The following is a 14,785-nucleotide window of genomic DNA, read 5'->3' as shown; positions in this document are numbered from 1 at the left end:
TCACTCACAGGGTGTGGACATTGCTGGCTAGGCCAGTAATTATTGCCAGCCTCTACTTACCCTTGAGAAGGTGATAGTAAGCTCTCTTTTTGACCCACTATAGACCATACACTGAGGGTTAACCCACAGTCCTCATGTTGATAGGTTTGGGAGAAGAAGGCTAACAGGTGGCTCACATGGAACTGAAGTACTGGCTTGGACCAGATGGGCTAAAAGGCCTGTTTCAGGGTCTGTAAAGTTGATGGGAAGCTTTTGGGAGACAGTGGTATAATGCTAATGTCCCTAGGGAGATACCCATGGGGACATGAATTCAATTTTCACTGGCAGCCGTTGAAATTTTAAAATTAGTATAAAATCTGGAATTAAAATCTAATCTCAGTGATGGCAACCGTGAAGAAATCAGCAGTGATTGTTAGAATCCATTTATTTCATTCATGTTTTTCAGACAAGGAAATCTGCTGTCTTTGCATAGTTTGGCTGGTGTGTGTTTTCAGACCCACAGCTATTATGTAACTCCTAACTGTCCTTGCAAGCCATTCAGTTCATAGGAATTTCAAGACCTGCACTGAAGTCTGGCTTTGCTATTGACATCCGCATCTCAGGAAATAAAGGAATGAAAAACATTAGGGATTCGTGAAAACATGAAGAGCTTGGCTGCCAGCCTCCATTTGCTCCTTTGCTGTTGCCATTAAGAGAATACAAGCACAAGTTGTATCCTGAAACAGACAGCAAAGTCCTGGCCACTCTTTCCCATTCGAGTTTGAAACCTGTAACAATTTACTCATGTACATAAAAAAGAAAGAGCCTGCACTTATATGACATTTCTTTTGAAATTAATTTTAATTTAACCCATGAAATGCTTTTGAAGTGTATTCTCTGTTGTATTGTAAGGAAACCTAGCAGCCAAGTTATAAAGATCCTGTGAAAAGCAATGTGAGCTTGAGAGGGGAATCTGATTTTCTGTGATGTTGATTGAGAAACAGATATTGGTCAGGACACCATGGAGAACTCACTTGCTCTTCTTCAAAGATGCCATGAGATCCATCAGGTGACAATAGGTTTGTCACAGCAAATAATCAAAGTTTCAGCTCTATGTTGTCCAAACCGCGAGACTTTGAACGATGATCAAAGATCACTGTCTGCTTACAACATTTTCTTTTTGCTATTTATCAGTTAAGAGATAAATGCCTTAGGCACTGCCAATAGGTTCTTTAGTATTCCTTGGGCCTGAGGGACATATGGAGCTTGCAGCTGAAAATATATCTCAATACAAGTACAGGAAAGGAAACATGTTACTCAAGCTCTGTGCATTACTGTACTTACTGAGGCAGGTGTTTGCTTTGAAATAGTTCAAAAACTTGTCGCATTCTTCCTTCTGGTTTCCACTACCACTGCATGTGCACCATGGGGCCACCACAACGTCAGTTGCATCAATGTAATTCGGGGTCATGTCACTTCCTGTTGAAGAAAAGATGCAGATTAAACTCAGCTGATTGAAACCTGTCACTGAATGCTTTTGAAAGGATAACTTAGCATTTTCATGAAGCTTCTGAACATCTTGAGGTACTTCACAACAAATCAAGATTGTTTTTCACTGAAACCAAAAAATGCTAGAAATCACAGCTGGTCAGGCAGCATCCATGGAGAGAGAGAGCAATCTAAAATTTCAAGTCGAGATTAGTCTTCATCAGAGCTGAAGTGGAATATGCAGCACTTCCAGGTTTAAGTTCCATTCCATGGCTTTAGTACACAAATTCAGGCTGACGCTCTAGTGCAATGCTGAAATAGCAATGTTGGAGGTGCTGTCTTTCAAACAGGAAGTTGAACCAAGCAATTGATAAGGTAAAAACAAGGGCTGCAGATGCTGGAAACCAGAGTCTAGATTAGAGTGGTGCTGGAAAAGCACAGCAGGTCAAGCAGCATCCAAGGAGCAGGAGAATCGACGTTTCGGGCAAAAGCCCTTCATCGGGATATCTTTGTGGCATCATTAAATACAGGTTAGGTGCTGGAGGACTGGAAGGTTGCTCATGTTGTCCCCCGTGCAAAAAGGGTAGTAGGATATTCCAGGTAACCATAGACCAGTGAGCCTGATGTCGGTGGTGGGAAAGTTGCTGGAGAGGGTACTGAAGGATAGAATCTATTTATATTTAGAAAAGAATGAGCTTATCAGTGATAAGCAACATGGTTTTGTGCGGGGGAGATTGTGCCTTACCAACTTAATAGAGTTCTTTGAGGAAGTGATCAAGTTTATAGATGAAGGAAGGGTTGTTGATGTCAAATACATGGACTTTAGCAAGGTGTTTGATAAGATTCCCCATGGTAGACTGATGGAGAAAGTAAAATCATATGGTGTGCAGGGTTTTCTAGCTAGGTGGATAAACAACTGGTTGAGCAACAGGAGACAGAGAGAAGTAGTTGAAGGGAGTTTTTCGAAATGGAGTGATGTTCCACAGAGGTCAGTGTTGGGGGCCACTGTCGTTTGTGATATACATTAATGATCTGGAAGAGGGCACTGTTGGTATGATCAGCAAGTTTTCAGATGACACAAAGATTGGTGAGTAGCAGAAAGCACAAGGGACTGTCAGAGAATACATGAGGTTATCGATAGACTGGAGAGTTGGGCGGTAAAGTGGCAGATGGCTTTCAATCCAGACAAATGTGAGGTGATGCATTTAGGCAAGTCTAATTCTAGAACGAATTATACAATGAATGGAAGAGCCTTGGGAAAAGTTGATGGGCAGAGAGATCTGGGAGTGCAGGTCCATTGTATCCTGAAGGTTGCTGCACAGGTGGATAGAGTGGTCAAGAAGGCATACAGTATGCTTGCCTTCATTGGACGGGGTATTGAGTGTTAGAGCTGGAAAGTCATGTTAAAATTATACAACACATTGGTTTGGCCGCATTTAGAATACTGTGTACAGCTCTGGTCGCCACATTACCAAAAGGATGTGGACGCTTTGGAGAGGGTGCAGAGAAGGTTTACGAGGATGTTGCCTGGTATGGAAGGTGCTTGCTATGAAGAGAGGTTGAGCAGGTTAGGTTTGTTTTCATTCGAAAAAAGGAGATTGGGGGGGGGGACCAGATTGAGGTTTACAAAATCATGTATAGACAGGGTGGATAGAGACAAGCTTTTTCCCAGGATTCAATAACGTGAGGTCACGGTTTCAAGGTGGGAGATGGAAAGTTTAAGGGGATACATACAGCAAGTACTTCACACAGAGGGTGGTAGGTGTCTGGAACGCGTTGCCAGCAGAGATGGTAGAGGCAGGCATGGTAGATTCATTTAAGATGCGTCTGGACAGATGCATGAGTAGGTGGGGAGCAGAGGGATAGAGATGCTTAGGAATTGGGCGACAGGGTTAGACAGTAGATTTGGATCGGCTCAGGCTTGAAGGGCCGAAGAGCCTGCTCCTGGGCTGTAAATTTTCTTTGTTCTTTGTATCATCAGAACAGATTATCTGATTATTATTACATTGTGAGTGAGAGTCACTTGCACATAGTTTATGGTTGTGCTTTCTATATTGCATACAACAGTGACTACATTGCAAAAGTGCTACATTGGCTGAAAGTCAAATTGGGATGTTGGTAGTCATATGAATGGTTATGTAAATGCAAGTAACTTGTTTGTCGTGTTGACATTCTTGCCCACTAATCTGTTTTCCTTCCTGTCTCCGATATTCTTCATTCATCATCATCTCTAACGAAGTCTCAGATTAGTCCTTGAACTATCTGATGGATGATACACATATGAAGAGTGAACTTGCATTTGTATATCACCCTTTATATTCTCTGGATGCCCAAGAGCATTATTTTTTAATTATTTTGTTCAAATGTAGACATTGAAACAGAGGAAATGTGGCAGCCAATTTTCACTCAGCAAACTCTCCTTAACAGCAATAGACAATAGACAATAGGTGCAGCAGTAGGCCATTCTGCCCTTCGAGCCTGCACCACCATTCAATGTGATCATGACTGATCTTCCTTAATCAGTATCCTGTTCCTGCCTTATCTCCATAGCCCTTGATTCTACTATCCTTGAGAGCTCTATCCAACTCTTTCTTAAATGAATCCAGAGACTGGGCCTCCACTCCCCTCTGGGGCAGAGCATTCCACACAGCCACCACTCTCTGGGTGAAGAAGTTTCTCCTCATCTCTGTCCTAAATAGTCTACCCTGTATTTTTAAGTTGTGTCCTCTGCACTCACCCATCAGTGCAAACATGTTTCCTGCCTCCAGAGTGTCCAATCCTTTAATAATCTTATATGTCTCAATCAGGTTCCCTCTCAGTCTTCTAAACTCAAGGGTATACAAGCCCAGTTGCTCCAGTCTTTCAGCATAAGGTAGTCCTGCCATTCCAGGAATTGACCTCGTGAACCTACGCTGCACTCCCTCAATAGCCAGAATGTCTTTCCTCAAATTTGGAGACCAGAACTGCACACAATATTGCAGTCTCACCAGGGCCCTGTACAGCTGCAGAAGAACCTCTTTGCTTCTATACTCAATTCCTCTTGTTATGAAGGCCAGCATGCTATTAGCTTTCTTCACTACCTGCTGTACCTGCATGCTTGCCTTCATTGACTGGTGTGCAAGAACACCCAGATCTCTTTGTACTGCCTCTTTACCTAAATTGATTCCATTTAGGTAGTAATCGGCCTTCCTGTTCATGCCACCAAAGTGGATAACCGTACATTTATCCATATTAAACTGCATCTGCCATGCATCTGACCACTCACCTAACATGTCCAGGTCACCCTCTTTGTTTCCTGTTAGCCAACCAACTTTCAATCCAAGTTAGTACTTTGCCCCCAATACTATGCGCCCTAATTTTGCTCACTAACCTCCTATGTGGGACTTTATCAAAAGCTTTCTGAAAGTCCAGGTACACTACATCTACTGGATCTCCCTTGTCCATCTTCAGAGTTGCATCCTCAAAAAATTCCAGAAGATTAGTCAAGCATGATTTCCCCTTCATAAATCCATGCTGACTCTGACCTATCCTGTTACTACTATCCAGATGTGTCGTAATTTTATCCTTTATAATAGACTCCAGCATCTTTCCCACCACTGAAGTCAGACTAACTGGTCTATAATTTCCTGTTTTCTCTCTCCCACCGTTCTTAAAAGTGGTACAACATTAGCCACCCTCCAATCCGCAGGAACTGATCCCGAGTCTATCGAACTCTGGAAAATAATCACCAACGGATCCACGATTTCTCGAGCCACTTCCTTCAGTACCCTGGGATGTAGACCATCAGGCCCCGGGGACTTATCAACCTTCAGACCTAACAGTCTCTCCAACACCAATTCCTGGCAAATATAAATTCCCTTAAGTTCAGGTCCTTCAGCCACTGTTACCTCAGGGAGATTGCTTGTGTCTTCCCCAGTGAACACAGATCTGAAGTACCAATTCAATTCTTCTGCCATTTCTTTGATTCCCGTAATATATTCCCCTGTTTCTGACTTCAAGGGCCCAATTTTAGTCTTAACCATTTTTTTGCCTTTCACATACCTAAAAAAACTTTTACTATCCTCCTTTATATTTTTGGCCAGTTTACCTTCGTACCTCATTTTTTCTCTGCGTATTTCCTTCGTAGTAATCCTCTGTTGTTCTTTAAAAACTTCCCAGTCCTCCGTTTTCCCACTTATCTTTGCTATGTTATACTTTTTCTCTTTTAACTTTATATGTTTCTTAACTTCCCTCGTCAGCCACGGCCACCCATGCCTCCTCCGAGGATCCTAGGATCATGAGATCATGACCAGGTCTACTGTTTTATACTGTTAACTGGTGGATAAGTATTGGTCACACTACCAATAATAACTTCCTTGTTCTTCTGGAATCTTTTATGTCCGCGCAAGACAGCATAAGTGGCATGAATACAACAACTCAAGCAAAGTCAGCATCTCCAACAGTATGGCACTCCCTTCACTACTGCTTTGGGAGTGCCAGCCAGAAAAATAGGCTCTGAAGTAGAATTTGAAGTCATTGACCCCTCCCTCAGAGGCTGCTTAATCTCTTTCACCCAAGGACTCAACGTTTCCTGTTCATATCCCTCTGCAGTGCTGCACTGCATCATGTAAGCTGCAGTGTAGCACTGAATACACACACTGTTAACCTTCAGTTCTAAGGGGGGGAGCAGTCATGTTCTTACATTTATCAAGAATCATCTGTGACAATATTGAATAGTGAAACAAGCGTACTCCTGCTACTGCTTTCTCTGTTCCTGTGTTTTTATTATTGCAGTTGGTGTGCATGAGGGGAAGCAGCCTCAGTGTTATTTGCAGATGTATCATGGAGCAGCTTAGAATGCATGGATCTATTTCAGTGGGTTCACCCTTCCACATTAAAATAGCAGGTGGAAAAGAACAAAATGCAACTTTCCTTTAAAAATTGGAAACATTACAGGAAATGAATCTGTTTTTCTCCAGTATGTTACTATAAATTTGTCACAATGAAAGTCAACCTTGTCTTGTTTTTAACTATTCTTTCACAGAATATTTATGTCTCTGCCGAGACCAGCATTAATTGTCTCCAGAAGAAAGCAGATGTTGAGCCACCTTCTTGAATACTGACTCCCTGGAGTGTAGATACACTGAGCGTTGTGAGGAAGCACATTCCAGATTTTGACCGAGCAGCAGGTTACAACCACAATATAGTTCCACTTGAAGTTAGTACTCAGGTTCAGAAGGAGCTTGCAGATGGTTTTATTTCCAGTGATCTCTGCCCTCATCCTTCTGAATGATCATATTACGTGTTTGGAAGGCACTGCTAAAGGAATCCTGCTCATTTCCTGAACTGCATCTTGTTGGCTCACTCTGTAGTCACTCTGTGGTGGAAAGATTGACTGTTGAAGATGATGGATGGATTGCAGATCAAGTAGGCTGCTTTTACACAGATTATGTGGCGTTTCTTGCATGTTGTTACAGCTGCATTCAGGCAAATGAACAGTGTCCTATCACACCTATGACTCACTTTGTGGAGTCGGGCATTGAGTTTCTTGCCACAGAATTTCCAGCTTCTGACCTTTTCTACATTAGACAGGAATCCAGAACAAGTAGAAATGGCAGCCATGTTGTTCAAAATAAACTTATATCGATGAGGAGTAAGCGTAGTGATTGTATTTTGAAGTCTTATTGTAGTGTTTCCCTCCTTCCCTCTCTTCTAGCCAAAAAAATAGTGGAGGCGTAGAGAGAAGTCCTATTGCAAAATCTGTTGATATCAGTGTAAGAAGTAAGGCTCGAGAGGCTTTGAAGAGCAGTGACACAGTAAAAAATACAGGTAAGCTCAGTTAAAGTCTTTTTTAACTTTCCCATTTAGTTTTACAGTAGTTGAGATGGCAGTAAGGGCAGTTGCATATTCCTCCTGCAGGACGTGGGAGCTCATGGAGACTTCCATCATCCCTGATGACCTGCAGCTGCAGGTCCCTGACCTGGAAGACCGTCTTAGGGAGCTGGAGCTGGATGCATTCAGGATCATCCAAGATGCTGAGCGCTTCAGGGGGTGGCATGGTGCCTTAGTGGTTAGCACTGCCGCCTCACAGCACCAGAGTCCCAGGTTCGATGCCAGCCTCGGGTGACTATCTGTGTGGAGTTTGTTCATTCTCCCTGTGACTGCGTGGGTTTCCTCCCACAGTCCAAAGATGTGTAGGTTAGATGAATTGGCTGTGCTAAATTGCCCATATAGTTCAGGGACGTGTAGATTAGGTACATTAGTCAGGGGTAAATATAGAGTAGGGGGAATGGGTGTAAGTGGGTGTCTCTTCGGAAGGTCGGTGTAGATTTTTTTGGGCCGAAGGAACTGTTTTCAAATTGTTGTGATTCTAGATCAGAGTAGCTGAGTGACCACCAGGAAAGGTAAAGGGAGTAGACAGAGTGTGCAGGGATCTGGTGTGGCCATTCCCCTCAAAAACAATTATACCATTCAGGAGAAAGCAGCAGTAGCCAGGTTGGTGGCACTATGACTGGCTCTGGGGCATAGTAGGATTATAGAGATCTGAAAAAAATTCAAAACCAGGACCTCATGGGTGATCATCTCTGGATTGTTTCCAGTGTCACGTGCTAGTGAGGGTAAGAAGAGGAGGATGTGGCAGATGACTGCATGACTAAAGAATTGGTGCAGGGAGGAAGGTCTTCAGGTTTTGAGATCATTGGGATCTTTACTGAGAAGATTAGGGTGAATCCAAAGAGGTACTTTGAGTATATTAAAGGCAAAAAAGACTGGAGAGAGAATAGGGCTCCACAAGACCAAAGTGGACATGTGTATGTAGAACCGCAGAAGATAGGTGAGGTTCTCAAAAAATATATCTTCTTTGTGTTTACCATGGAGAAAGAGAAGACGACTTGGGAACTTGGGGAAGTTAGCAATGATATCTTGGGGATTGTCCATCTCACAATAGAGGTGGTGTTGGATGTATTAGAATGTATGAAGGTAGATAACTCTCCTAATCCTGACTAGACATACCCAAGAACATTACAAGAGGCTAGAGAAAAAATTGCAAGGGCCCTGGCTGATATTTTTGCATCATCGTTAGCCATGGGTGAGGTCGGAAGATTGGAGGATAGCGACTGTTGTGCCATTATTCAAGAAGGACTGCAAAGAAAAGCCTGGGAACTAAATCCTGGGTGGCACGGTGGCTCAGTGGTTAGCAATGCAGCCTCAGAGTGCCAGGAACCCGGGTTCGATTCCAGCCGCAGGTGACAATGTGCAATAGTCAGAGGGGAGGTGGGTTGCTCTTTGGAGGGTCGGTGTGGACTTGTTGGGCTGAAGGGCTTGTTTTCACACTGTGGGGAATCTAATCTAACCTAAAGGCCAGCGCAGCAGGTCAGGCAGCATCCAGGGAACAGGAGAATCGACGTTTCGGGCATAAGCCCTTATGCCCGAAACGTCGATTCTCCTGTTCCCTGGATGCTGCCTGACCTGCTGCGCTGTTCCAGCAACACATTTTCAGCTCTGATCTCCAGCATCTGCAGACCTCACTTTCTCCTCCTAACCTAAATGCCAGTCAGCTTAACATCTGTGGTAGGTAAGTTACTTGAGAAAACTGTGAGGGATAAGTTATATATGCAATTGGAAAAACAGGGTTTCATGCCTCAAACATTTGGTAGAGTTTTTTGATGAAGTGGCCAGGAACATTGATGAGGGCAGGGTGGTAGACTTAACCTGTATGGATTTCAGTAAGGCCTTTGATAAGGTTCCACATGGTAGGCTGCTCTATAAGGTTAGATCGCCTGGAATCCAAGGGGAGCTGGCAAATTGGATACACCATTGGCTTAACAGTAGGAAACAGAGGGTAATCGTGAAAGGATGCTTCTCAGACTGGAGGCCTGTTACTAGTGGAGTGCCTAAGGGTTCGGTCCTGGGTCCAATACTGTTTGTTATCTATATCAGTGATTCAGATGGGAATGTACAAAGCATGGTTAGTAAGTTCACAGATAACACTAAAATAGGCAGTGTTGTGGACAGTGAGGAAGGTTATCAGAAATGGCAGCAGGACCTCAGCCTGCTGGGGAAGTGGGCTGAGAGATGACAAATGGGGTTTAATATAGATAAGTGTGAGGTCTTGCATTTTGGAAAGTGAAATCAAGGTAGGAGTTTCATGGTGAATAGTCGGGCCTAAATGAGTGTAGTGGAACAGAGGGACTTTGGAGTTCAGGTTCAAAGTTCTCTGAACGTGGAGTCACAGGTAGACAGGGCAGTGAAGAAGGCTTTTGGCACACTGGGCTTCATCAGTCAGGGCATCAAGTATGGAAATTGGGAAGTTATGTTGCAGCTATACAGGACATTAGTGAGGTCATACTTGGAATATTGTGTTCAGTTTGGTCACCTTGTTATGGGAAGGATGTTATTAAATTGGAAGGAGTGCAGAAGATATTTGCAAGGATGTTGCTTGGACTCAATGGTCTGAGTTATAGAGAGAGCTTGGACAAGCTCAGCCTTTTTTCTTTAGAGTGCAGGAGACTGAGTGGGCAGACCTTATAGAGGTGTATAAGATCATAAGAGGCATGGATAGGGTGAATGCACTCAGTCTTTTTCCCAGGGTTGGGGAATTGAAGACTAGAGGGCATCATTTTAAGGTTAGAAGGGAAATAATAAAAGGGAACCTGAAGGGTGACTTTTTTAACAGAGGATGGTATGCATATGGAATGAATGCTGGCGTAAGTGGTTGAGGCGGGTGCATTAACAACATTTGAAATGCATTTGGACAAATACATGGATAGGAGAGGATGAGAAGGATATGGGCCAAGTACAGGGAAATGGGGTTAGCATGAATGGACATTTTGGTTGGCATGGACCAGTTTGGGCCAAAGGGCCTGCCTCTATGCTGCAGGACTCTATGACTCTGCTATGCACAAATAGATGAAGAAAGGATCACATCACAAGGAAAATTAATGCAAATCTTTTACACACTCGAACTTCAAAGGAAAAAGAAACAACCTCCAGTCGATTAGTCGGAGTCCCAACTCACCAATGAGTCCCGAATAGGAGAGTAAGCAAGCTGCGTAGTTCTCACGAAAACAGCCACTCAGTGATTGCGCAGAGGGTTGACAATTCGTCAGGAAATCTGCGAGTCGAGACCTGCAGGATTAAGCAAAGAAAACGTTTGCTAATCTATTAATTAGAAGGTTGGTATGAGTTGATATTGATAACTCACCACTTCAATCGCTGAGGAAACTGAGTAGGCACTGAGAGGACTGAGCAAAGTATCAAGGTGCTCATGGTGAATAACAATGTAGGAATTAGGAGCAGCATTGGGCTCTGACCCCTGAAGCTTGCTCTATCAATTGATTAGATCATAGTTGATCAGCTGTGTTTCAGTTTCCACATTCCCATCTATCTCACTCACCTTTGAATCCCTTGCCAAACAAGAATCTATCTGTCTATGCCCTAAAATATTCACTCACCTCAAGTTCACTGCGTTCTCAGACAAGAATTTCAAAGCTGCACAGCACACAGAGAAAAAAATATGTTCTCTTTGTACACAAAGACAATGCCTAATTTTTTAACAGTGGCCCATTGCTCTTGACTTACCCACTTTGCTCCATAGATCCTATTAACTTCAATTCTGACTTCCGGTGGCAATAGTTCCGCCTCTCCAAACTTGCCTCATGAAACAACACACTCATTCCTAGTGCCATTCTAATAAACCTCCTCTGACTGTGTCAAATACATTTATATACTCCCTTAAATAAAGAGACCAAAACTGCGCAGTTTTCAAGATGTTGTCTCAGTACTGGTATGTACAACCGAAGCACAATATGTTTACTTGTATTTTCACTTCCTCTTGTAAAAAAGATTAGAATTCCATTATATTTTGCAATTAAGGAGGCAAATGCAGCTGGTACCAGCGACCAAACCTTCTATGAGTCATTTACAAGTACGCCTAGATCGCTGTGCACCTCAGAATTCTGCAGTCATTGTCCTTTCAGTAATATTCTGCTTTTTTATTCTTCCTTCCAAAGTGAACAACTGCATGTTTTCCCACATTATACTCCCTCTGACAGACTTTTGCCCATTCAATTACCTTTGTGAATTGTCTATGTTCTCCTTGTTTCTCTTCAAATGACATTTTAATCTTTGCATCCTCTGCAAATTTAGTTACCATGCCTTTTGCTCCCCTCATCGAAGTCAGTGATCCAAATAGGTAAAATCTGAGGCCCTTACACAAAGTCCTGTGGTGTAGCTTTACGTGTATTTGATAATCTGTGATTATACCACTTTAAGGTCACAGAAAACAGTACTTTGACATTTGTAGGAGTGTGCTGATATTCTGAGGGAGGCTGCCCTAAACATTGATTTTCACAATAGATGCATCCTCCTGAAGTAACAGGACTGTCACCAAAAGTAGCAACTTTATTCTTCCATAAACATGCGAACAAAAGTGGCTATGTTCTCAGAATATCTTGAGATTGTGAGAGCCAGTGTTTAATTATAAGACCCTTCTTTGCTTAATCAGAGAAAACGTTTTAATATAAAACAGAGAATTGTGGGAACTGGAGATCTGAAACAAAAATACAACTTGCTGGCAAATCTCAGCAGGTCTGACAGCATCACAACTCACGATGAAGAGTCACCAGACCCAAAATGTTAACTCTGCTTATTGAAAATTCATCTTTAAGGAATGATGGCATCACTGGCAAGCCAGCATTTATTACCCATCCCGAACTGTTAAAAGTCAGCCACATTATTGTGGGTCTAAAGTTACATGGAGAATAAACCAGTTCAAGTCTTGATGACAACTGGTGCATCATCACCATAAGGTTCTGAATTCCAGACTGTCAGTGAATTCAAATTCCACCATCCACCATGGCGTGATTTGAACATAGGTCCCGAGGGCAGAACCTGGGTCTCCACACTGTTTAGTGATAATACCACTAGGCCGTCACTTCCCCAAATGAGTGGTACGAAAATTACTGACTGGGTATTTTTCCTGATTTCTGTTTCTATTGAAGCACAAATGGGGGTAGAGATAATGAGAAGATAAAAAGGTTGCTACATCAAATGGAAAATGAATTGTCCAAGTCAGCAATTACAAATAAAATGAGAGATGAAATATGTCTAAGCCTTTTTGTAGAAGCGGCTATTTTACTCATTTTCTCTTGGGAATGTATTTCTGACAATCTTATGCTGTCTCCTTTTCAACTCCCTGATATTGAAATCTTAAAGCTTGATCCAGCTGTGGTCGTGCGCAGCACTCCCCCCTGGAACGATATAGGAACTCTGCGGAAATCTCTGTTCAAAAACACCATGCCCCAACCTCATGTTAAAAACATACAACCTCCTGTGAACTAACCATCTAACAATGCCAACACAGGGTCACGTATTAACAAGTTCCATTATATAAGATATTGCGGACACTTGACAGAGTAGATTCTGAAAGAAAGTTGTTCCTTATCTGCAAGTCCAAATAGCAAAGCTTATGAAGCATTTAGGCAGACATATGAATAGGCAGATAATAGAGGGGGAGGGACCAGAAGCAGGCAGATGAGATTGCTTTAGAATAACATCATGATCGGCACAGACATGGGGGGCCAAGGGCCTGGAACCTTTGTGTACTTTTCAAAGTTCGATAATGAGGCGACACTACTTAAAAACTAAGAGTTGCCCATTTGAGACTGAGATGAGGAGAAATGTTTTTCTCTCAGAGAATCATTAGTTTTTGGAACTCTCCTCTGCAGATAGCATTGGAAATCAGGTCATTGTGTATATTCATTGCAGGGTTCTGCAGATTTTTGATTGATGAGGGAATTAAGGTGGGCAGTAAGATGAATTAACAGCAACTGTGAGATCAGCCATATTCTTTTCAAATGACAGAAGCTCAGAAGGCCAAAAGACCCACTGCTGCTCCTAATTCTTATGACCTCGTCTTTGGCATTTCAGAATTAAGAATATGATGTTGAACCTTTTCCTTTTGACGATTGTCAAAGTAAAGTTAATAGAAGCCGCATTATTTGGTAATGGAATCATGGTAGGCTGCTGTACTGCACTGGTGAAACACCCATATTTCAGATGTTGCATGGATGTAAAAGGTCCCACTATAACTATTTGGTGGATAAGCAGGGGTATTCCTCCCATCCTGGTCACTATTCCACTTTCAACCAACAGAATTGAAAAATACATTGTCTGATTGTTTTGTCATTGCTGTTTGTGGTATCCTGCTGTGCACAGACTTTGTTACTGCATCTCTGACATCACTGTGGCAAATGCACTTCAAAGTTACTTCATCCACTTTTGGTGTCTTGAGGTCGTGACTGGTTTTTTTTTGCATTGTTATCTTTGAGGCATCTCTTCCAGCCAATTAGAAGATTACAGAGGAACCTCGATTATCTGAATACCAATTATCCGAAATTCGGATGATCCGAAGGAGGTCGCGAGGTCCCAATAGAAACATTACATCAAAGATGTGTTTCCAACAGTGATCGTCTCTTTTGTTTACAGTGATTAAATAGGCACCGTCTCCAAATGATTGACCTCCCGCCCTCTCTCTCTCCCCACACTTTCCCTGGATTTATACAAAGGGGTGTACCCTAAACCCCCAATGTTGATGTCCAGTCCAGCTGCCCTGGAGAGGGGGTGGGGGGTGCACAGGGGCGGGGGGAGGTGTTGGATGGTTAGAGACGGTGTTGGATGGGGTTGAGGGGCAGGCAGGGGGAGGTGTTGGACAGGGGCACTTTTGGGGTTGGGGGGGGGCTTGCGCGCTGTGTGCTTCTGCAGTCTCCTGAACGGGGAGCAGACTTTAAAAACTCAGAGTCCCAGAGGAAAGACATTTAATCGATTAACCGAATAATTGATTATCCAACCGAAATAGTGCCCACCCATCTCGTTCGGAAAATCGAGGTTCCCCTGTATATTGGCATGATCATATGAACTCCGAGCAGTGATGATTTGGAGGAGCCGGTGTTAAAAGTTAAAAATTTCACAACACCATGTTATAGTCCAACAGGTTTATTTGGAAGCTCTAGCTTTAGGAGTGCTGTTCTTATACCCAAAACCACCTGAGGAAGGAGCAGCGCTCCGAAAGCTAATGCTTCCAAATAAACTTGTTGGACAAGAACCTGGTGTTGTATGATTTTAACTCAGATCAGTGAGTTTCTGTTCTGAGCAAGTGAAATTGGATTCATTTCAACTGATCATTCTGAAAGCTGCAAGTACACTGTCAAAGTCCATTTGGCTCACTGATTTTTAAAAATGCTAACCTGCCACCCCTCCCACCTGGAACTAGTTTGTGACTCCAATCCTCAAGTTATCAAGGAATGGACTACTAATGGTAGCCTTGTTAGTAACACACACC

At 42.9% G+C, this 14,785-nt stretch overlaps 1 protein-coding gene across 1 annotated transcript in view; it reads right to left on the bottom strand.

The window, feature by feature from the left end:
- Nucleotides 1–14,785, bottom strand: part of LOC122543017 (GDNF family receptor alpha-2-like) — a 318,753-nt gene that overhangs the window by 30,601 nt on the left and 273,367 nt on the right. The window contains exons 5-6 of the mRNA XM_043681193.2: nt 10,463–10,572; nt 1,324–1,458 (exon numbers count right to left, since the gene is read on the bottom strand). Of these exons, the coding sequence (XP_043537128.1) occupies nt 1,324–1,458; nt 10,463–10,572 (245 nt within the window). The remainder of the gene's footprint in view (nt 1–1,323; nt 1,459–10,462; nt 10,573–14,785) is intronic.

Source organism: Chiloscyllium plagiosum, unplaced genomic scaffold, assembly GCF_037043375.1.
Source record: "Chiloscyllium plagiosum isolate Xiang-an unplaced genomic scaffold, Cpla_swu_hap1 HiC_scaffold_48, whole genome shotgun sequence".
NCBI classification, from domain to species: domain Eukaryota; kingdom Metazoa; phylum Chordata; class Chondrichthyes; order Orectolobiformes; family Hemiscylliidae; genus Chiloscyllium; species Chiloscyllium plagiosum.
The sequence above is the reverse complement of the archived record's forward strand: the minus strand, read 5'-3'. Positions and strand labels throughout refer to the sequence as shown.